We start from the raw sequence: 21,662 nt of genomic DNA, 5'->3' as shown, positions 1-21,662 counted from the left end.
ATCTCAAATGTTTATGTCTTTAAATACTAGTTTTGAGCATTTTAAACATAAACATGTATATGTGTTGAATTGATTTGAGAAAATCATATTCAATTTTGATAAAATAGTAGATAACATAAATACATAAATTGGTAATTACCATTATCATACCGTACCCTATCGAATTTTTTGTAGGGCGCTGATAATGAATTTAGTAATATAGAAATTTTGGTAATTATAGTGAATAACGATTCGAGTGGTTTGGTACGGTTGTCTTACCAAACTCACCTCTACTTGCAAATATCTCAAAGATGATTTCAAACAATTAATTTTAGAAATTGAAGTGTTTGTACATAAAAATTTCTTCCAACTAATCTATGTGGTATGTTTCAAATACTGAAATCTTAAATGTCGTTTTGATTCTATTAATATTGTTTTGACTTAGAACGTGATTTCGACCCTTCTCTAGTTTGAATTTGGCAAAATTCAAAAGACAGAAAATGTAGTCCTTTCGTTAGCTTTCTAATCCAACTTGAATCAGTTGGATTGGATGTCGGGTGATAAAGTTACACATGAATGAGTTACATTTTACATTTTACATAATTTAAAGCATCAAAGTTGTGGGAAGTGTTCATTGATTCATGTATAACTTTCTCAAACGAAATCCAATCTTGGCGATTCAAGTCAGACTAGAAAGCTAACTCAAAGAACTACAAATTCCATGTTCTGAATTTTGCGCAATTCAAACTAAAAAATAGTCAATCACATTTGAAGTCAAAACAACATTATTAAAACTGAAACGATATTTATCACATCGCTTTAAATATCATAACAAATATAATTTAATTATTTAATTATTGTACCAATGCATTTTAGATTAGAAGGGAATTTTAAATATATTTGCAAATATTAAAATAGATATATTAAGAAGAAAAAATAAATAAAAGAATTATAATCCTTTTTCAAAAGTTCTGCAATTACCAAATTCTTTTTCCAAAACAAATTAAATTGTACATCTTCAATTTCTTCGTTCGTTCTTCCCCCATCTTCTTTCTCCTCTTAAAACCCTCCATATTTCTCTCTCCTCTCTCATCTCAAAACCCTCGTGCACCGAAACCAGTAAGAGCAATAAACCACACTGCCAAATGGCCTCCGCCCAACCGCCGGCAGACAACGGCTCTGTCACCGCCGAACCTCTCGTCACCACCACCTCCTCCGCTGAACAATCGGTTGCAGCCGAGGCCACAGAAGCCATATCCGAGGAAGTTGAAGCTGCCGATGCCGAGACTCCCACTGCGGCCGAGGTCAATCAGGCTGATGAAAAGGCGAAGGAATTAGCGGAGATGAAGGCCAGATGGCCGGGTTGGCCTGGCCATTCAGTGTTTCGGCTAGTTGTGCCGGTGCTGAAAGTGGGTAGCATTATTGGGCGGAAGGGCGATCTCATTAAGAAGCTCGTTGAGGAGACTCGCGCTAGGGTTCGAGTGCTTGATGGCCCCATGACCTCTCCGGATCGCATTGTAATTCACTTTCTTCCTTTATTTATTTCCATTACATATATGCTCGTATGCATAGGGGCTCTATACAATTAGGTTGTTTTTGTACTGTGTTTTTGTTTCTTAGGACTAAATTAATTTGGGAATTCGGAGTTTCTTTTTGTGATTATGCTAGATAGTATCTGTTTCTTCTTTTCCAATTTTTAGGGTGATGTAGATGACTAATTTTCTAGGGTTTTTAGTTTCTGAAAAAGAAATTGAGGTTAACTTATGCTTGGAACTTCTGGTTAAATCATTGCGTTTGGTTTAATTCGTTGTTCTTAGTTTGTTGTTATCAGCTCTCGTTTTCAGCCTAAATGTTATGTTCCCTTTTTTTCGTTTTTGCAACTATACTTGGTTTTACTCCCCTTCCCCTCGAGGGCAATTTTCTGAACTTTGGGATTGCAAAAACTCTTTACTTTCTTAAATGATATCCACTGTTTAAATTGTTGGGCATTGCCTTTTCTCTTTGTTGATTCCAATTAATATTTTTTTTTCCGCCCTGAAGTTTGCTTTTGCTATTCTAGAGATTTGCTCAGCTTTGTTTAGTTTTACATTATATTATATTTTATTTTCTCCTTTTCGGACTTGTTAAGCCAAAATGTTCCGTTTGTTTATGTTTTATCCTATAAAGAAAAGAAGTCTACTATCAGGCAACTTATCTATTCTGCTATCACATGCAACATCATTATGTTGCAATTTTTGGCGCCTCAAGGCAATCTCACTGTTCCTGCTATTTCAAATGCCATTTGTGTTTTGGGACAAATTCGTGGCAATGCTTTTGATCTTGGTCTTGATTTTATAATTAAATATAATGTGCTACAGTGGATAGAGTTTTCGCTGAAAGCTAGCTTCTTATGGGGTTGAAAACATCTGAATATATTGCTCTTTTTTTAGGTGTTGCAGAATGAGTTGCTTAAAATATTTTCTTCTTGACAATGGGAGTCTTTGATAATGTTAACCATAATTTGTTAGTGAAGATAGAAAGTACTTTTATGAAAATGGTTTTTCTGATATCTATTCAGTTTCTTACTTGAAATGGCCAAGTCTAACCAGCTAGAGTAGAATTGAGAGGAATCTGAACTTTATGCCAATAGTGGAGATATTGTGTAATCCTTAAGTAACGTCCCTCCACGACCGACGTGGTTGTATAATGTCAAACGTATAAGCTATATTCTTTATTTAAATTCCCTGTACTTGATGATCTAAGATGTCCTGCATTTATTTCTGAGGGTAAGAAAGGTTATCTTGAATATTGCACGTCAAAAAGATGGCTGCAGTTTCAGCTGATTAGAAATCTAACTTCTATTTTTTTTTTTAAATAGTTAGTTAAATTTGCGCTGTTTAACCCCCTACAAATCTGACGTTTAAAATATTGCAACTGGTGACTGGGTTGGCTTCTGTTCCCTTGAATCATCAAACAATGTGTAATCTAGATATAATTTGGTTCAGAATGATCCAACTGGATTTTGACTTGGAACTTCTTCAAAGCATACATTGGTTTTCCTTAAGGCCAACAATGCTTGTTTTTGGCCTTGTTTCATTGATACTCTGTTCCTATGGTCTATTTAGAATGTCTTTGACAGATGGAAAATTTGTTGGCTGTATTGACTGTGATTGTCAGCTATGTTTGTGTTATTGGTTTTAGTTAATATTTCTACTTGACAAATGTTTTCAACTTGCACATATTTCAGGTTTTGGTTGCTGGGAAGGAAGAACCAGAATCTGCCTTGCCTCCAGCAATTGATGCCATAATAAGAATCTTCAAACGTGTTAATGGACTGTCTGAGGATGATAGTGCTGGTGCTGCATTTTGTTCGCTTCGGTTGTTGGTGGCATCAACACAGGCCATAAGCTTAATAGGAAAACAAGGCTCCTTGATAAAGTCTATCCAGGAAAGCACCGGTGCTTCTGTCCGGGTGCTTTCTAATAATGGTATTGAGACATCTTCAGATTGACATGATCTTATTGCATGATTCAGATTTTATATAAATATATGTTCAAGAAATTTAGACGTTTATGGCCCTAGCAACCCTCTATGACAAGACTTGGTTGAGCGGTACCACTCCCATCTCGTGGTTGAAAATTTTGGGTTCGGTCCCTGTGTGTGTGTGTGTGTGTGTGCGTGTGCGTGTGCGTGTGCGTGTGTGTGTTGGTTGCATGTGTTGTAAGGCATTTATAAGGCTAAGTTTTAAAAAAAAAACCTCTATGGTAACAATACAGGAAACGGGTATTAGCATAGCATAACCAATTAGCAAGAGAGAAAATTGTGTCATATTTCTTATGACAATGTCTCACGATGAGTTTATTTTTTTAATTCTTTTTTCTCAACCTTATTCTTCGATTGAATTTATTGAACTTGTTTTTGTGCTGGAATGAGTCAATTTTCTTCCTGTAGGATGAATGACATGATCCTTCTTATTGTTGATTACAGATGAAATGCCAATATATGCCAGTACTGATGAGAGGATTGTCGAGTTACAAGGGGAAGGTATCAAGGTTCTCAAAGCTTTAGAAGCTGTGGTGGGGCATCTGAGAAAATTTTTGGTCGACCAGAGCATTCTTCCCTTATTTGAGAAGAGCGTAAGTTCATCCCTGCCTGATTTCGTAGTGTATGATATCACGACACTTATGAATATTATTCTCCCTTATTTTACAGTTTAATACTGCGCCACCCGCTCAGGAAAGACAACAAGTAGTAGACACTTGGTCCGACAAGAATATGCTGCATGCTACTCCACAGACCTCACTAGGCGGTGATTACCCCCTCTCAGTGAAGAGGGATCTCTATATTGACCGTGAACTTGAAAGCCGCATGGAATCACACATCGCTTCTTCTAGACTCTCGTTGTATGGTCCAGATCACGGGCTTGGCAGCCGTTCCTCAACAATAGGACGCCCTGGTGGGCCCATTGTAACTCAGGTTTGTGTGCTGTGCTAATTACTAACTACCCTTTGCATGTTCAATTGCAGTTTCTGTATTTTATTCGGCGAAGAAATAAAAAAAAAAAATCAACCTATCTTATTTATATGACATTTATTGCCTCATGCAGATTGCACAGACTATGCAAATACCTCTTGCTTATGCGGAGGATATCATCGGTGTTCAAGGGGCTAATATCGATTACATCCGACGAACTAGTGGTGCCATTCTTACAGTGCAGGAGAGTCGAGGCTTGCCTGAGGAAATTACCGTCGAAATTAAAGGCACCTCTGCACAAGTCCAAGCTGCCCAACAACTCATTCAGGTAAAATCGTTCTCTTCAAGTTCAGTAATTTGAATTAGGGCCTAGAAAATTTACGTGCATATTGCTATTATTTTCAAATATATGTGAGATTGATTTCATACTATACAGGAAGACTAATATGAGAAATGTTATATATTAACCAGGATTTTACGAGTGCCCCTCGAGAATCACTTCCAGGGAGTTATAGCAATCTGGAATCCAGTTTGAGGTCTTCGTACTCTCAGTTAGGCAGCGGGAGCGGCAGCGGCAGCGCTTACACTTCCTCCTCGTATGCGGCGGGGCAACCCTATGGTGGTGGCTATGGATCATCTGGTGTTGGAGGATATAGTAGCTTTAGGATGTAAAATTTTGTAGGATGGGAGTTTTTTTTCTTCCTCAAGGCATTGCCAACTTTTTTTTATTAAAAAAAAAAATTATGCAGAAATATGTCAGATTATAATCTGTAAAGCAACATGCAGATTGACCATGGAGAAAGGGAAAAACTTATTTGTAGTTGTATTTGATTTTTGTTTTTGTAACTAAATAAGAAAAAAAAAAAATTTAATTAAATTTTTAATTGAATTGATAATTTCTTATATAACAAATTTTTAATTTTTATATTTTGTTTGAAACAATTATATGTTTGTTAGATGTTTTCTTGTACTTACTTTTGTATTTAAAGTTCCATTTTTTACAAAGAATCTATTTAAATTACAATTTTTTAGAAAACCTCTCGCCGGAAACCCCACACTCCGCCTGCTGCCAAAACTGAAGGGCAGCTCTATTTATTATCCATGTGAGAATTTTGAAGCCACTCATTTCATTTTTTATAGTTTCCCCAAAATAAAGCTCACTTTTTTCTCTCTGGCCGACCATTTATACAGTTTAAAGCAGATTAAAAAAAAATAAAATAAAAAATGCCCACCTTGAATTTGTTCACCAATGTCCCAGTTGATGCCGTCGTTGCTTCTGATATTCTCAAAGATGCCACCAAAGCTGTTGCAAAGATCCTCAGCAAACCTGAATCCGTAATTCTCCCCGCTTTACTTATTTTTACAGAATTTGATTTTTTTTGTGTCTTTGATGTATTGTATTCAATGTGTTTGATGATATGCCTCTGAGAAAAAAAATATTAAAAAAACCCTCTGTTTGACACAATCTGCAGTACGTGATGATACTGGTGAACGGAGGGGTGCCGATTTCGTTCGGTGGGACCGAAGAGCCTTCTGCTTATGGTGAATTAGTCTCCATCGGAGCGTTGGGCCCAAGCGCTAACGCCAAACTTAGTGCAACTATTGCAGAGATTCTGCAGACCAAGCTTTCTATCGACAGCTCTCGGTTTTACATCAAGTTTTACGATGTTCAGGTAACGAAGATACTCTCTTATTTTTTGGCCCTGCTTCTTAACATTTATGCTAGAAAAGAAGAAGCACATAGTAAAGTTATTAGCTTTTTTTATCTCGACAGTTGGCATGAAAGTAGGGTAAATATAACCGTTTTTCGTCGGTCTGGAATACGAGTACACCGAGTGCTGTATTACATTTGCATGAAGGGTTTTTCTTTCGGTGTTCGTTTCTATTGCGTGTCTAAGCAGGGCCAGCTCAACACTTTTAGGGGCCTTAAGCGAAAAAATATTAAATTGAGGTCTTTCGATAATTTTATTTCAATAATGTATCATTTACCTAAAATTTATTTATTTATTGTTTCGCTTTATTTAAGGGAAAGAAGTGTGTTAGTTAATCTTGAAAAATGAGTTACTTGGTCTAACTCCTAGATAAATATATCTAATTACTTCGTGTATATATATATTCATTCGACTAACTTACACCAACGGTTTGTCTTCTCTTACCACGAACTCTTTTCGTGTATCTACTTCAAGTGGTGAATAGATAATATAAGGTTCGTATTATTAACTAGTTTCTCTCGTTTGTCTTTTCTCCAGCGCCCGTTCTTTGGCTTCAACGGCTCGACTTTTTGATTAGAGCAGGATTTACTGCACTCATGCAATGGGTTGAGGATTGATGAAAGCTCATGCTTTAGTTTGAGTAGCACTACCCTTTCGGAGACTTGGTCAGGGCTTTGTATTATATTATATTAATATTTAATACCATGTTTAATTATGAAATATTTAGTTTTATTTTAATTTTTTTTAGAAATTCAATAAGGACTATGGGATTTATCACTATCACTTATATCTATTTAATAACATATTACTGTTTTTTTAAATATCATTATTTCAATAGTTACAATCTAATTCTATTCCATCAAATTATCATATTCTAACCAGAAAATTTAAAATGGATTTAACTAGATAAAATAACAAGGCCAATTTCATCCAATTATACATCTAATTTATCAAACAACAACATTCAATATGTATAGAAACTTTCTTGAATATGAATTTATTATTAGGGTAAATTACGGTCACCACTGAAGTATGATCAATTTAAGAAAAATTGGTAATTACAATCACACTTCAACTATGAATCTTCATACACGTTCACTCTTATCATGTCAAATTTAATGAAATCTTCTAGATTATGTGGAATATTCTCCAGTTTATACTCGTTTTACCCTTTTTAGCACCATATTTTGAAACAAGATGATCATAAAATGTGCCTCTTGGCTTATAAATATTAGATTGTAGTGCATCAGAAACTGTTTTTTTTGTGTGCACAAAACCAGTACAAACTAGAGAACATTCCACGGAATGTAGAAGATTGTGTTGAATTTGACACCATAAGAGTGGACGTGTAAGAAGATGAATAACTGAGGAGGTGGTTGCAATTACCCAAACATGAAGAGATTTTTTCGTAATTTAATCTTACCTTAGGGGTTGAACGTAATTTACTATTTATTATTATGTATCAGTTTAAATAACAAAAAAATTATAGTTTTTAACAAATTCTAATAGTAGAACTTTGATAAATAAATACTCTTGTTCAAATAAATACATTTTCTCGGTCCTGACTCGAAGACAACGTACTAAAAATTACTTTCGTTACATTCATAAAATTTGGCCGATCCCAACCCGACTGTACTAATATGTAGATTTTTATCTGGATATTATTAATGGTAAACTTATTTTCCACGTGTCAAAAGTCGTCCTTAACAAGCTTTCCACACCGTCGCCTATTTAAATAACTCACCGTATGAACTTTTCTAAGCAGCAAACCCCCCCCCCCCCCCCCCCCCCCCCTTCGCTCCTCCGCAATTTCGATTCCGCCACCGCCAATTACCAACCACCAACCGCCGCGGTGAAGGTAAATATGTCGGAGACAAAGTTCAGCGTGATGGTGAGTCTATTTAATTGGATGCAGAAGAGCAAGTCTTCGTCCGTTAAGCGTTCCAAATTTCGCAAGTTTCTCGACACCTTCTGCCGCCCCAGTAACGGCGACGACTACTTCTCCGCAATCCGCCTGATCCTTCCCAGCATAGACCGAGAGCGCGGCTCCTACGGACTCCGGGAGCACGTGCTGGCCACGTGCCTCATTGACGCCCTCGGCATGTCTCGTGACTCCCCCGACTCTCAGCACCTCCTCAACTGGCGCAAGGGCGGCCCTAAGTCCGGCTCCTTCGCCGGAAATTTCTCCCTCATCGCCGCCGAGGTTCTCGATTTTTGTTTCTACAGTTAATTTCCTTCTTGCCCCGAGAAATTCCATTTGACTTGAGTTCTCATTTTAATGCATTTGGATTAGCTAATCTTTCTATTTAGGATTTCTGCTGTTTTTGCATTAGGGCTGCAATATTCTCCTTGGTGGCATGAACTTGTATCTTAATGTCAATTAGTTTTTACTATTGGGAATTTCTATTGCCTAAGATCGGACATTTGATGGTTCAAGTTTTGCTTAGCCTGTTGTATTGTAATATGTAAGTATTGATATTAACTGGATTATGAGGCGACCTCATTTCTCGCAAATGTTAGCAGGTTTTACAACGGAGGCAAGGCATGACTTCAGGGGGACTGACTATAAAAGAATTAAATGAACTGCTTGATCGATTGGCCTCTTGTGAAAATAGGTGAAACTTTCACTGTAACTAGAGTTATTATATATTATTTATTTTCTGGTAAACGGCAAATGGTTTTGCCTCTTGTTCTATTTGCTCCTCGTTTTTTTTTTGATCTCTTGAAATTGTTTTGCTCCGTTAGCACAAATTGGAAATAATTAATATTTGAACATTCCTCATTTCAGGAGCTCAGATAACATATAGCGCTAATATGGTTCTCATTTCTGGAGACCAGAAACAAAAAAAAAAATTATAATGTTTAGTATTTCATGTGATAGTGCACCATGAATTGATACCTGTAGTTTTGTATGCTTTGTACAGGTCAGAGAAGACTTCTATTCTTTCTGATTTGATCAGGAAAACAAATGCTCAAGAAATGAAATGGATTGTTATGATAATTCTCAAAGGTGGTTACTGTTAACCTTATCTAATTTCTTGCATTTGACATCTCTGTGGGATTTTCTGTCTTGAAAGTGTATTTTATTCTTTTCTAATTTCTGCAACTTCCTTAAAGTTCAGATCTTAAGTTGGGAATCAGTGAAAAGAGCATATTTCATGAATTTCACCCTGATGCTGAGGACCTGTTCAATGTAACATGTGATCTAAAGCTAGTTTGTGAAAAGTTGCGAGATCGTAGTCAGCGGCATAAGCGCCAGGTTTGCTTCAGAGATCTGGATTAAATAAATATTTTATGAAAATTATTTTACCCATAACCATAAAAGCTAAGTTTGCTGTTGGTGATTAATGCTCATATCTCTTTAGCGGACTATGCTCATATTTCATGGTTAAATTATTCATTTTTCACAAATAGGTAAGAAAAAAAGTAAAAAAATTGTTCGCTTGACGCATGGCCAGATGGAATTTTGTTTACGTAAGTTCTCATCTCCTGGATCAGGCTTTGTAAAAAAAACATTATTAACTGAATTTTAGCTGTTCCTAATAACCAATACTTATTGATGATTTACTTGGTTATGGATTTTCTTTTGTTTCACACCATGTTTTGGCAGTTTTTCTATTTTGGAGTTCAATCCTTTGATCTATGACACACAGTACTTATCATTCTGCAGGACATTGAAGTAGGCAAACCTGTCCGCCCTCAACTAGCTCTGAGGGTCAGCAATGCAGCCGCGGCATGGAAGAAGGTCTGTATGTGGTTTAAATTCAGGAGAAAGGCTTGGAACTAATGAAAAAAGTAACTTGGTTGTTGATATCATCAAGATCAGCTTTGGATCATATGGTTTTATTCCTTTTAGTTTATACATTTACTGAATTTCTTGGCCTGTTGATTTTTGTACATAATTCTTTCCAACCAAATAGCTTCATGGGAAGGAAGTTATTGTTGAGTGCAAATTTGATGGTGATCGTATCCAAATCCATAAAAACGGAGCAGGAATTAATTTTTTCTCGAGGTAGCTGATATCCTGAGATCAACTCTTCATTCTTGTATTTTGTTAGTTATTGATGATATAAGTCTGCTTTATGCTCTTGCGTAATTATGGACTACTTTCAGTTAGCTTATGTAGTTATCTATTTTTATAACATTATTATCAATATTTGAAATCAAGTTGTCATTAACTTTAGTTTGTCTATCTATATTTGGTGCGAGTTCTCAAGTTTCTGCTTTAGATAGTTTTGTTTTGATCAATAATATTAATTTACCATGTAGAAAATTGACGTTTACAAGAAAAACGTTATGTCCCCATTATATGTCCTCAGTTGGAAAGGGGGAGGAGGGGATATAATTCTAATGCAACAATTACTCTCAGTCCATTTCACAAGCTGATGTAGCAAAATCTATGCATTCCATAGCGCAGTTGTGAATTTATAGGGGAAATAATTTTTTAGACACTGTTGCATGTCTGAACGATGATTGTTTTTTTAAATGGGCAGGAATTTTCTTGACCATCCAGAATATGAACATGGCATGTCAGAGATTATAAGGGGGAATATTTTGGTTGACAGGTGAGTATTCCAGAATTAAACATTTCATCAGATAATTTTATGCCATTCATCTCTTGTTTTCTGTGTTATGTATTTTGCTTGTCTTTAGGCTATAAATGTAATTATTCTAACTTTCTTGCAGACATTGAAAGATAAGTGAGATTTTAAAAGTTTATTCGTTAAAAATGTTGGAATTATTAATGGTTATTTAGAGTTGTTGTTAGACAGGGACATAAATGTAATACTTGTTAGATGATTAGTTGGAGTGTCATTAAGGATCACTAATTGTGTTGTGTATATATTTATCGGTCGATTGGCTGAGTTTGTACTCAAGCCATTACCAGAAATCTTCATCTTCCCTTTCACCAAAACCTATGGCATATTTTAGTAAAAACCACAGGCTTTTGCTGAGTAACGTTTTTTTACAGACATCCAGTGTATTTCCTTGATATCTTGACATTAGCCTCATCTGAAATTTGCAATATGAGTGATGATGCTCAAAAAGTTTGCCATGTACTCTGTGTAATACTTCCCTTCAATTAGCATGCAGATTGATAAAATCTGATGGCATGACTCTTTTCTGTAGGTGCATTCTTGATGGTGAAATGTTGGTTTGGGACAAATCTACAAATCGATTTGCAGAGTTTGGTTCAAATCAAGAAATAGGTTTCAATTCATTGTGTTCCCTTGTCGCGTTGTCTGGTTTTTGTATTTGTCTAGAAGTTTACTCACTCTTTCGTGTTCTTATGCTTCGTCACAGCCAAGGCCGCAAAGGATGGGCTTGATGGTGATCGACAGGTCTCATTGTGTATAATATTTGAAATAATTCTTCGATGGTCAAAGTTATTATTTCTAAATTTTGACCTTATACTTTCTTCTGATGCAGTTATGCTGTATCCTTAACATATAAACCTGGATCTGAATTTCGAGTTTGCACAATCAACATAGTACATCATCTTGACACTATAAGTTTGGTATCTGCTGTTCCATTTGAGTTTGACTTGACATGACGTGCCTAGATGTTGCATTTGACATTCTTTACGTTGGAGATACCAGTGTTATTCACCAAAGCTTGAAGGAGAGACATCAACTTCTTCGGCAAGTTGTCAAACCAATAGTAGGACGTTTGGAGATTTTGGTTCCTAATGGTGGTCTTAATGCACATCGTCCTGCTGGTAAAGAACGTTACTGTTTCTGGTAGTATAAACAGGCTTATGTAAACTAAACCAGCAACCAAGTTTTCTAGAGGAACATAATTTTTTTTTTTTCTGTTTTTGCATATTATTCCCATAAAATGCTACTGTGTGTCCTCTTTGCCTCTATAGAACTAGCTGTTTGTCTTTCCCTTTTGACATTTGTGTAATAAATGATTTGGAATCTCCTGTTCTGCTGTGGATTTGGCTGTTTAAATTCACTATCATGCAGGGGAACCATGTTGGTCGCTAATTGTTCATGATGTTGATGGCGTTGAGAGATTTTTCAGGGAGACCATTGAGAACCGGTGAGTAATTATTTCCATGTGTCGCAGTTGAGTCTTTCTCTCCACTTGCAAGTCATTCTGTTGGTAGTTTATGCCTGATATTAATACACATCCATTTGTATGCACGAGTTTATATGTCCAATGTGGTAGTGCTTGCTGCATTGTTTGTATTTGACTTTGCATTATGTAAGGTGTTGCAATCCAATATCTGCATATAAACTTCTTATCATGCTGCCTTGGTTTTACTGCTTGAATTTTGGGTTTAATTAGTTAGCCTTCCTGAAATGTGATAAACGTAATTAACAGAGTATTCTAAGTACCGATTCAATTATAGAATAATCTAGCATGAAAACGAGAAAATGATTTAAATATGTGCAACAGTGGCACCAGAAACTTTCCAATGCTCCATCTGTTGCTGGTTTATGAAAAGAAAGATCAAACACACGTGGAAGAGGTCTTTATTCTCTTTTGGTAGCAAGAAGACTTAAAGATGGACTATGAAATTTTTTCGCCATTAAGGATGTATTGGAGTCTCTTAGGATAGCACTGGGACCAAATTGGTCTTCCTTGCAAATGGGAAAATATATTTACATACCTATAAACTTAAGAAAGTGCACAGCTTATCTTGTTTGTACACTTAAATTTGGTGGACAATAAAAAATAAGCCAATACACCTGCAGTCCGACAATGAGAGCGACTTGCTGCTGAAAGAAGAAAAACAAAAGGAAAATAATTGGAAACAGTGAAAGATTGAAAGTTGTAGATAAAAGGTGGAGAGCAGAAAGGACAACTAATGCACTTTGAAGTTCTCCCTGATGCTTATGCTTGTATTCTTGCAGTTTCTGTTGTGTGATAATTATCTGAACTTAATATCCACTCAACCTGATTATGCGTAGAATTCATTATCTGACATGACAGAGATGAAGGAATTGTTTTGAAAGATCTTGCCTCCAAATGGGAACCCAGTGACCGCAGTGGAAAGTGGCTGAAGTTAAAGCCCGATTACATCCGAGCGGGCTCTGATTTAGATGTCCTTATAATAGGTCAGATTATACCTTTTAATTTTCTTTTGAAGTGATTTATAAAGCATATTAACATACACAGCCAAATTATGCAGGCGGGTACTATGGTTCTGGACGTCGTGGAGGTGAGGTGAGGATACGCTTCAGTTAGCAGTTGCATCTTATGTTTTTGTTCACTAATAAAACTCTTCGCTTTTGTTCCATGCTTGAAGATAGCAAATTTTCTTGTTGGCCTTGCTGAGCGTCCGGCGCCAAACACATATCCCAGACGGTTAGTCTTTTTGCAACACATCGCCTTAAAACGGATTGGCGCTGGAACTTTGCGAGCAATCTAATGTTTTACCAAATATAACTTTGTCACCTTTGCACATCTATGTTGTTTAGTAAAGAAGAATGTGTTTTAGCTCGATGGATTTTTCTTTTTTCATCCTCTGATACATGTGTTCCCTCGTCAATGTCTAGCATGCTAATGACCTGTGTGTCAAGTCCTTATGCATGTATTATCAGTTTTGGTGTGCAGTTGAGATTCTGATATTTCTGCACTTGCAGATTTGTTTCATTTTGCAGGGTCGGTACAGGACTTTCTGACGAGGAGCTTAATGCTGTTGTCTCCAAATTGAAGCCTTACCTCAGGTTTCTTTTGATCACTGATGATTGTTGTTGGAAACTGCCGTGAAAATACTTTTGGCTGCCCATTGATAAGACACCTCCAGATAATAATTGGCTTTACTTTTAGAATTTGACTCAGTTACATTTCATTAGCAAGTTCTTAGTATGGTCCCTACAATGTGAAATTCACATATGACTTGATAAATATTCATGAATATATGCTGTTACAACATATGGTTATTTCTGTGGGATTAAGCAGAGTAACGAATGCTTTGAAGTTTTTCTTTGATTTATTACTCACCTAGATTGTATTGTGTTAAAGTCTAACTAAAACTACGGTAATTCTATTTCCAGGAAATATGAATATCCGAAGAAAGCACCTCCAAGTTTTTATCAAGTTACAAATAACTCGAAGGAGAGACCAGATGTTTGGGTTGAAAGCCCAGAAAAGTAAGCAAAATATTCTGGTGATGACCGGACTAACTTTCTCTGTTTCTTACCTTCACTTCCTGTGTACACAGATCAATTGTAGTTTCCATCACCAGTGATATCCGAACAATCAGATCCGAGGTAATGTTGACAAGTAGAACTGCTTCCGTTTCAAGGTGCAATTCATGTTTTACTAAACATGTGCATTTAAACTAACCTAAGGCTTAGCCTAAGTGGTATTGGGACCTCTCCCACTACAGAGTGTGGGTAAACTCGAGGTTTCTGATCCCTTTGGGTGCCATTTATAAGGGGATTTTTTCAAAAAAATTATTGTATTGTCGCTCTTCAACTACTTTATTCTGCAACAGTACCCTAGCTCTCCATCCTTTCGGTAGTGTCTAACGAACGTTAATAAGAAGTTACGATTCACATTTTCTTTGGTCAAGGTATTTGCTGCTCCATATAGCTTGAGATTTCCACGGATTGATCGAGTGAGATATGACAAACCTTGGCACGAGTGCCTTGATGTTCAGTGTGAGTGAATGATTTAACTCTTAGTGCTTTATTTATCATTTTCAGGGTTTGCTATGTTATATGATTAATGTAGAGTCAGTAGCGAAACAGATATCTATCACAATTTCTTTTTGTCTGTTGCAGCTTTCATTGAATTAGTACATTCAAGCAATGGTACCATGCAAAGGGCGACAGATTCCACAGTTGTGCAGGAAAATAAACCAAAACGAACAAAGTTGTCTAGAGAAAAGAAGAATGTTTCTGCTGTTCCTTCCCACTTTACTCAGACAGATGTTTCTCAAGTTAAGGCTGGAACATCAATATTTTCAAACATGATATTCTGTATCCTATAATCATCAATCTGATTACATCAGTTTAAAGTATACAGTATCTTGATCTTCATTATTCTGCGCACTTTCGTGTGGTTATGCTTACAAAAAAAGGGTACTGCGTCAGATTTTTTTTTTTTTTGCTATGCTAGCAGAAAACAAGACTGAAGAAGGAGAAATTACTATTGTGATTAGTTGGTGGGCCGATCTGTTGAAATGTTCAATCCTATGGATTTCTTTCATTTACATGTTTCAAATATCTAACTCATGCTCAGCTATGCCAAAGTTTGGATATATGTAGGTCTAATTGATTGATGTGTTCATTTGTTAATTGATCTTCCTTGACCTTTAGACTTCGTAAATGCACCTTCGTCGCACTCTCTTGATTCCTTGCACAAAATGGTGGTTGAGAATGGTGGCACATTCTCAATGAATCTGAATAATTTGGTTACTCACTGTATTGCCTCTGAAAGTAAAGGTCAGTCAGTTTTTCATCTCTCTGTTCCTCAATTTATCAGATGAAACAACCCATGGAAACTCAATCACCAGCTTAATCACTAGTAAAAATACATATATTAAGAAGGAATGAATTCTGAAATCATATTACAGGGATCAAGTTTCAGGCTGCAAAGCACCAAGGAGATGTTATTCACTACTCTTGGCTTTCTGACTGTTGCACGCAGAAGAAGCTTCTTCCTCTACAGCCGAAGTCAGTCATAGCATATCATTTTTTATCTCCCTTTCTAGAGAATGACCTTGAGATATTGTATCTATCGTTTTGTTCTTTTGTCTACTGTAAAGGCACTTCCTTCACCTCTCCGATGAATCGAAGAAGAAGCTAGAAGAAGAAATTGATGAATTCTCAGACTCCTACTATATGGATCTTAATGTGGCAGACCTCAAACAGGTAAAGTGGTTAATACCATGTTGTATTTACTCCTTATTAACCCATGTGAGAAGGTTGGCTGCTACTGCTACAGGGGAAAATCGAAAATTGAAATTTAGTGCGTGAGTGTGCCTTGATCAAGCCAATATTTTATCTTCATTTTCTGTTTTGGTTTTCTGTTGTTTTTCAGATTTTAAGTAATGTTGACAAGGTTGATGATTCTAAAGCAAAAGAGTACTACAAGAAAAAATTCTGCCCAAGGGAGGAATGGGTTCGCTTTCACGGTTGTCGCATTTACTTCCACTTTCCTAGGCAAATTCTGTAAGATCATCGTGTTTCTTGATTTGATTAGAAACCAAGTTTATCTACCAGGAGTGGGTACATTGAGACTTGAGATTTGATTTTCTGATCGGTTGTTTTTAGAAAACACAAGAGCTTGGAAATTCCATTTGGACTTGCAATGAGAAGGATGAAGATCGAAATTTGCATGGGCGGTGGCTATGTAGCTGAGACAATTGCTCATGCTACTCATTTAGTAATTGTTTGTAGTACTCAAATAGATGTCGACTTTGATACACTACTGAAAAGGTAAGCAATAGTTTCTCATTCATTTAATCTGGCTGTAGAGATTAATTTTCTCAGAAAAATATTTCTATAAAAAATTTTTTTGCCTGCAATTTACATTTATTGATGTAGTTTTAAACAATTGGAAAATTGTTGCTTATTTCTGTTGACAGTTTCTCGGAGCTGGAGAAGCGCCTTTTGCACAGGAGAAGCTTGCAAATTGTCAAGTCTCAGTGGTTAGACGACTGCTTTGAGAAGGACCAGAGGTTGCCAGAGGACAGTTACAGTTTGAAGCCTCCGGATTTTCAAGAGACCTTAACTGGAGATGGGTAAGTTCTCTCGTAAAAATTCGAGAAATTTGCTTTAGACCTCCTAATTGTAGGGTGTTTGGTGTTGTATGCAAGCGATTCACTGAATTTCTCACTCACTTTAACAGATATACTTCTGGTGTATAAATTTCTCTCAAATATTTGTCTCGGCTGTTATTATTTCAGTAGTGACCCCGATTTCAATATAGAAGAATGTCATAGCTTGGAAGAAAGACTGGACGATGCTTCATATTCTCGCAAAGCTGGAAAAAAAGACGAGGGTACAACAGACAAGCCAAGAATTGTCAGCTTGCCAAATACAGACAACAAGAAGAAAAGAGGAAGACCTATTGGAGCAAGTACAAAAAAGGGAAAGTCAGTTGTTAACAAGCCCCGAAGAACAAGGCCACGAGCTGGAAACAAACCTGCTAAGATCCATGAAAGTGAATCGGATAAAGATGTTTCTTCGGAGGAGAAGAAAGACTCCACTGAGATTGTAGAAATTAAAGCAAAATCAGATTTTAATAAACCTGAAGAACAAAGGGCTCAGATTAAAACCAAACCATCTGAGATTGTCGAAAGTGAATTAGATAGTCGTGTTTTTTCAGAGAAGCAAACACAGTGTTCTGAAATTGCAAACTTGTTCCTTCCCGGATTTCAAAAAGAGGAGGAAGTTGAAGATTATGCAACGGAAAGAGGCAAAGCAGTTGAACCAATTGTTGAAGAACATAGTAAATTTGGACAAAGGTTTGATGGAATTAAGGAAGTTGGATCCTCCGGACAAGAGAGCGGGACCCACTACAGTGATCGGATTGAAGATGCTGTTGATCCAGTTCAAGCCATGTTATTCAATATGTTGCCAATCCTTGCTACAAAGAAAGCTGAGAGTGATTCAATTACTGCCCCTCTAGAGGTTAAAACGGGCGACCCTAACCCGACCCGCGAAGAGGAGAAGGTACTTTTAGACGGTGAAACGCAACCCGTGAAGAAAAGGAAAGTGAGCTACAAGGATGTTGCTAATGAACTGCTCAAGGATTGGTAAGATTGCTTGACTCGTACGGTTTATAATTACGAGTGTTCGACTTTTGTGTGTACGATGTTTAATCAATTAGTAAATTAAATAACCAAGTGTTGGAGTAATTAGACAAAAAAAGGGTAATTAATTGAGAAGAAATTGCTCCATTTATTAGGGGAAAATCTCCTAAACAAGCTAAACCTATATTATGCAGGCTAATTAATCACTTCAAGAAAAAAAGCACACACATACACACACAAAAAGGTGAAATATAAGAGAAAAGATCTTCTTATTGAAGTGAGGTGATTATATATATTAATTATATGCTCATGGGGCTGTCTGGATTATTCAGAGCTGCTATGGCAGCTTCTATCTTTGATCTTAGTACTTCTTTCTCCTCTTCATCTGCCTGAAAGATTAAGAAATAAATTAATAATTAATAAATAAATAAATATTGATGATATATTCCGATCTGAGTGGACCACAGAAATCTGATAATTGATTTTTTACTTAGTAGTTTATACAAATTAAATTATTTTTTCATAGATGTTGACAAGTACTTAAGCTATCCGCCAAATGTTTGTCCAAAAAAGTTATATACATTTGTCCAAATAATTTTTTTGACCTAGTTGTTCATATAATTGATTCACTATTTAATAATTAATTTCTCCACCTGTTTCTTTATAATTGTCTATTTTTAAGAATATTTTTGTTTCATATTATTTGTCACTTTACATTTTCAATACGACTTTTTTTTTCTTATGTTTTAACCTTATTAATTCAATTCTAAGTATTAACTCTCTCTCTTATCGCATCACTAGATGATTAAGGTTATTTTAGTCTTTTTAATGTGTTTTTCCTAATCAAGACACATTCTTAACACTTGTGCAAAACTGAAAAAACGACAATTAATTAGAGACGGAAGGATAAATTACTGTTAGTTATTCCATTGTATTGATTAAAGGAAAAGTGAAAGGTGTAAAAGGGAAAAGAAAATCATACATTTAATCATAACCTCACGACCTACCCCACCCCACCCCCACGTTTAATGAACTTTTAAATATTATTTAATTATTTTTCCTTTTCTGAAAAAAAGTATATTTTAATTTAATTTCAGCAAATCTGTCTCCAAATAATTTCACGTCTCTTTCAGATTTTCGTCATTTAGTGAAGTTTTCAAGGAAATAAAAAAATAAAAAAATAATGAACCAAGTAGACTAATTAACACGTGGTACGGTCGGTGCCCACACTAAATATTTATTAAATCATTTAAACATATCTTAAATAAATTATTAATTAGATATTCAAGATTATGAAATGCAGATCTCTTTCACTAAGTCAGCCAATCAGTAACCTAATTTTGAAACAGAGATCTAGAGAGAGATTATCTAGAGAGAGAGAGAGAGAGAGAGAGAGAGAGAGAGAGAGAGTTACCTCAAGAAAAACAGTCTTCAAAAGTCTTCCAGAAAAAGCAGTGATATTTGCAGTTATAATTTTGAGGTTCATAGATTCAAAAACCTCACACAACTTCACCATTGTATCTCTTCTTTTACTGCATGTTATGCTTACCACTATTGTTTTCTCTCCCATGCTTGATACCCTTAACTGCAATTTTTTTTTTTAATTTCTTCAAATTGAATAAAATAAATATATAATCAATTAATTAAAAATAATTAATTAAAAAAAAAAAGAAAAAACCCGACCTCAAGAACTTCGATAGGAGACCGTGGCATGATAATTACATTATTATTATTATTATTATTATTATTATTATTATTATTATTATTATTATTATTATTATTATTATTATTATTATTATTATTATTATTATTATTATTATTATTATTATTATTATTATAATTATTATTATGATTATTCCATGCACAATCATCATCCAATACTCTTCTTGTTCTCTTTGCCTTAGAACAAATTAATGCCGTCGCTTCGGCTTCGTCGTGTTTGTCGTAATTTATAAATGTATTCGATGGTCTCCCTGATTCCAACTCCGATATTTCCGCCTGCATTCGTTTTTCTTGTTCTTGCAGCGTTTTTATGTACTCAATTGCATCTTTTATTATTGATGCTTTGTCCATCTACAACATAATTAATGTAATTGAAGAATATTAATATAGTTTTAAGTGTTGCACATGGTTAATTAATTCAAATTGAAAACACTATTGATGAAAAAAAAATTGACACACACAAAAAAAAAAAAAAAAAAAGATAAATCAATGCTATGTATGGGCCTATGACAATAATACATGAGAGTGGTGGGGGTGTGTGTAATAATTAAATAATTAATTTATTTATTAAGCATAGACAAAAAAAAAAAAAAACATTAGTAATTGTACTTACTTATAACTTACATAATTAATTAATGAATTAAGTAGTTAAAAAATTAATTAAATTACCTTGGTGATATTAGGGACAACTGATCTAAGTGCATAGAGTCTTTGATTGAGTTTTTTTCTTCTGTTTCTTTCGGAGACTATGTTTTTCGACTGCGTCGTTCCATCCGGCGAGCTCGAGTCGTAATATCCACCGGATATCGCCTCCTCTATATAACTGCAATATATTATTTTCATCAACATATATTTATAATTTTATTCCCATTATTATTTATTTCAATTAATTTCATATCTCAAATTAAAAAAAAAAAAAAAAAAACCTGTGAGAGTAGGCATCAAGTTCCTCGGACTGAAGAAACATATTTGTTTCCCAATAGTTCTTGTATTCATCTCCAATGTTCTCCAACATCTCCATTTCTTTTACTGTGTGTCTGTGTGTTTTTTTTAGAGAGAGAGAGAGAGAGAGAGAGAGAGAGAGAGAGAGAGAGAGAGAGAGATGCTTTTCTTGGAGGAGAACTACTGTGTTGGGAATATGATGTTTGGAGTGAGCATCTATCTACATTAATACTTTTGTGGGGGAATTACTATTTATATAGAGTATGGGGACGAATAATAATTAATAATTTATAATACGACGCGGGAATTGGGGTATGTGGTTAATTTTGTTGCGAAGAGGGGGCATTATTTAATTATGAGAAATTGAGAATAGACCCAGGCCGTTGATATTATTGAAGCGATGGTTTACTTACTTTAATTAATTAATTATGATGAAATTAAATAAGCTAAAATTAATCTGCTTATGTAAGCACTTATATATATATATATATAAGGGATCTGCTTTTATATCTTCTTTGAATTATTAAAATGGGATTATTTGTCAAAAGCCCCCCATTACACAAGGCTAATTACAATAGATCCAATTTTTTTAGAACTATTTGAGATAAATCCATTTCAGCATTAATTAATAAAAAATAATAAATTATCACTATTTTACCCCTAACCTAAAGGTAACGTCTATTTTATGATTGGAAATAAAAAAAATTAAAAAAGATTTGTAATATCTTTTCCTATTATATCGCAATTAATTACGAACCCTGCAATCATTGGTCAAGAAATCCTCATCGCAGCGGAAATATCTCCGCAGCCGATCCTCCTCAACATCTCCGTCCGCCACTCCTCCTCCCCGCCGCTGCCGGCCGCCACATCCGCGGCGAATTTCATCGTGCCTAATCATTGGGATGCCGACACCGTACTCTTTGTTGCTTACGGTAATTATTATTAATTACTCAATTTAATTAAACTAATTATATTGATAATATAATTATATGTATTTGGATCATGTGGTGCAGGAACGGTAATTATATAATTATTAATTACTCAATATATATAATTATATATATTGATAATATAATTATATGTATTTGCAAGTAATGGCATAATTCGCATCTATCTTATGTTTGGTCTAGTAATTT

General features: G+C 35.3%; 4 protein-coding genes and 1 long non-coding RNA gene across 8 annotated transcripts in view; 4 read left to right on the top strand and 1 right to left on the bottom strand.

Annotated features, from left to right (window-relative positions):
• The first annotated feature begins 929 nt into the window (after positions 1–929).
• On the top strand, positions 930–5,356 carry PEP (RNA-binding KH domain-containing protein). The gene is made up of 6 exons (XM_012973312.2): positions 930–1,496; positions 3,206–3,446; positions 3,946–4,094; positions 4,171–4,434; positions 4,565–4,759; positions 4,903–5,356. Exons 1-6 carry the CDS (start codon positions 1,125–1,127, stop codon positions 5,101–5,103), a joined length of 1,422 nt encoding a protein of 473 aa, XP_012828766.1. The 5' UTR covers positions 930–1,124; the 3' UTR covers positions 5,104–5,356.
• Positions 5,357–5,446: 90 nt separating this feature from the next.
• Positions 5,447–6,964, top strand: LOC105949996 (Tautomerase/MIF superfamily protein). Of its 3 annotated transcripts, none has more exons than XM_012973313.2 (3): positions 5,447–5,766; positions 5,904–6,104; positions 6,681–6,964. In XM_012973313.2, exons 1-3 carry the CDS (start codon positions 5,656–5,658, stop codon positions 6,714–6,716), a joined length of 348 nt encoding a protein of 115 aa, XP_012828767.2. In that variant the 5' UTR covers positions 5,447–5,655; the 3' UTR covers positions 6,717–6,964. The 3 variants fall into 3 exon arrangements, with proteins under 3 accessions (XP_012828767.2, XP_088679982.1, XP_088679983.1); XM_088823856.1 differs by having other exon boundaries at positions 5,551–5,766; positions 6,726–6,964; XM_088823857.1 differs by lacking the exon at positions 6,681–6,964 and adding an exon at positions 6,206–6,341 and having other exon boundaries at positions 5,554–5,766.
• Positions 6,965–7,934: 970 nt separating this feature from the next.
• On the top strand, positions 7,935–17,955 carry ATLIG4 (DNA ligase IV). The gene is made up of 27 exons (XM_012973292.2): positions 7,935–8,346; positions 8,667–8,758; positions 9,068–9,153; positions 9,266–9,402; positions 9,814–9,888; positions 10,064–10,155; positions 10,637–10,708; positions 11,274–11,353; positions 11,448–11,485; positions 11,574–11,580; positions 11,707–11,862; positions 12,113–12,188; positions 13,086–13,210; positions 13,285–13,319; positions 13,402–13,460; positions 13,739–13,822; positions 14,153–14,248; positions 14,320–14,368; positions 14,674–14,761; positions 14,885–15,082; positions 15,422–15,547; positions 15,679–15,778; positions 15,871–15,976; positions 16,146–16,276; positions 16,379–16,543; positions 16,693–16,848; positions 17,014–17,955. The coding sequence occupies exons 1-27, from the start codon at positions 8,008–8,010 to the stop codon at positions 17,867–17,869; spliced, it is 3,624 nt and encodes a 1,207-aa protein (XP_012828746.2). The 5' UTR covers positions 7,935–8,007; the 3' UTR covers positions 17,870–17,955.
• LOC105949978 (basic helix-loop-helix (bHLH) DNA-binding superfamily protein) overlaps positions 17,927–21,662 on the bottom strand; it is a 20,403-nt gene continuing 16,667 nt past the window's right edge. The window contains exons 2-7 of one of the 2 annotated variants that reach the window (XM_088824048.1): positions 20,511–20,635; positions 20,254–20,407; positions 19,713–19,935; positions 19,546–19,598; positions 19,277–19,447; positions 17,927–18,251 (exon numbers count right to left, since the gene is read on the bottom strand). In XM_088824048.1, the coding sequence (XP_088680174.1) occupies positions 18,162–18,251; positions 19,277–19,447; positions 19,546–19,598; positions 19,713–19,935; positions 20,254–20,407; positions 20,511–20,605 (786 nt within the window). In that variant the 5' untranslated portion in view covers positions 20,606–20,635 and the 3' untranslated portion in view covers positions 17,927–18,161. Of the gene's footprint in view, positions 18,252–19,276; positions 19,448–19,545; positions 19,599–19,712; positions 19,936–20,253; positions 20,408–20,510; positions 20,727–21,662 lie in introns of those variants that run through there. The other variant, XM_088824049.1, reaches the window with a different exon arrangement.
• LOC148767333 (uncharacterized) overlaps positions 21,300–21,662 on the top strand; it is a 908-nt gene continuing 545 nt past the window's right edge. The window contains exon 1 of the long non-coding RNA XR_016033966.1: positions 21,300–21,458. This is a non-coding gene — a long non-coding RNA (uncharacterized LOC148767333). The remainder of the gene's footprint in view (positions 21,459–21,662) is intronic.

This window comes from Erythranthe guttata, chromosome 10 (assembly GCF_056151865.1).
Source record: "Erythranthe guttata isolate IM_541 chromosome 10, IM_541, whole genome shotgun sequence".
Classification (NCBI taxonomy): domain Eukaryota; kingdom Viridiplantae; phylum Streptophyta; class Magnoliopsida; order Lamiales; family Phrymaceae; genus Erythranthe; species Erythranthe guttata.
This window is presented reverse-complemented; position numbering and strand designations above follow the sequence as displayed.

Bases quoted from the DNA above. Each gene is read 5' to 3' on its own strand.
- PEP (XM_012973312.2), top strand. From the start codon at position 1,125: ATGGCCTCCGCCCAACCGCCGGCAGACAACGGCTCTGTCACCGCCGAA. The intron at 1,497-3,205 runs GTAATTCACTTT...CACATATTTCAG, and splicing joins TGACCTCTCCGGATCGCATT to GTTTTGGTTGCTGGGAAGGA. The intron at 4,760-4,902 runs GTAAAATCGTTC...TATATTAACCAG, and splicing joins CTGCCCAACAACTCATTCAG to GATTTTACGAGTGCCCCTCG.
- LOC105949996 (XM_088823856.1), top strand. From the start codon at position 5,656: ATGCCCACCTTGAATTTGTTCACCAATGTCCCAGTTGATGCCGTCGTT. The intron at 5,767-5,903 runs GTAATTCTCCCC...CACAATCTGCAG, and splicing joins TCCTCAGCAAACCTGAATCC to TACGTGATGATACTGGTGAA. The intron at 6,105-6,725 runs GTAACGAAGATA...TGATTAGAGCAG, and splicing joins TCAAGTTTTACGATGTTCAG to GATTTACTGCACTCATGCAA.
- ATLIG4 (XM_012973292.2), top strand. From the start codon at position 8,008: ATGTCGGAGACAAAGTTCAGCGTGATGGTGAGTCTATTTAATTGGATG. The intron at 14,762-14,884 runs GTGAGTGAATGA...TGTCTGTTGCAG, and splicing joins CGAGTGCCTTGATGTTCAGT to CTTTCATTGAATTAGTACAT. The intron at 15,977-16,145 runs GTAAAGTGGTTA...GTTGTTTTTCAG, and splicing joins ATGTGGCAGACCTCAAACAG to ATTTTAAGTAATGTTGACAA.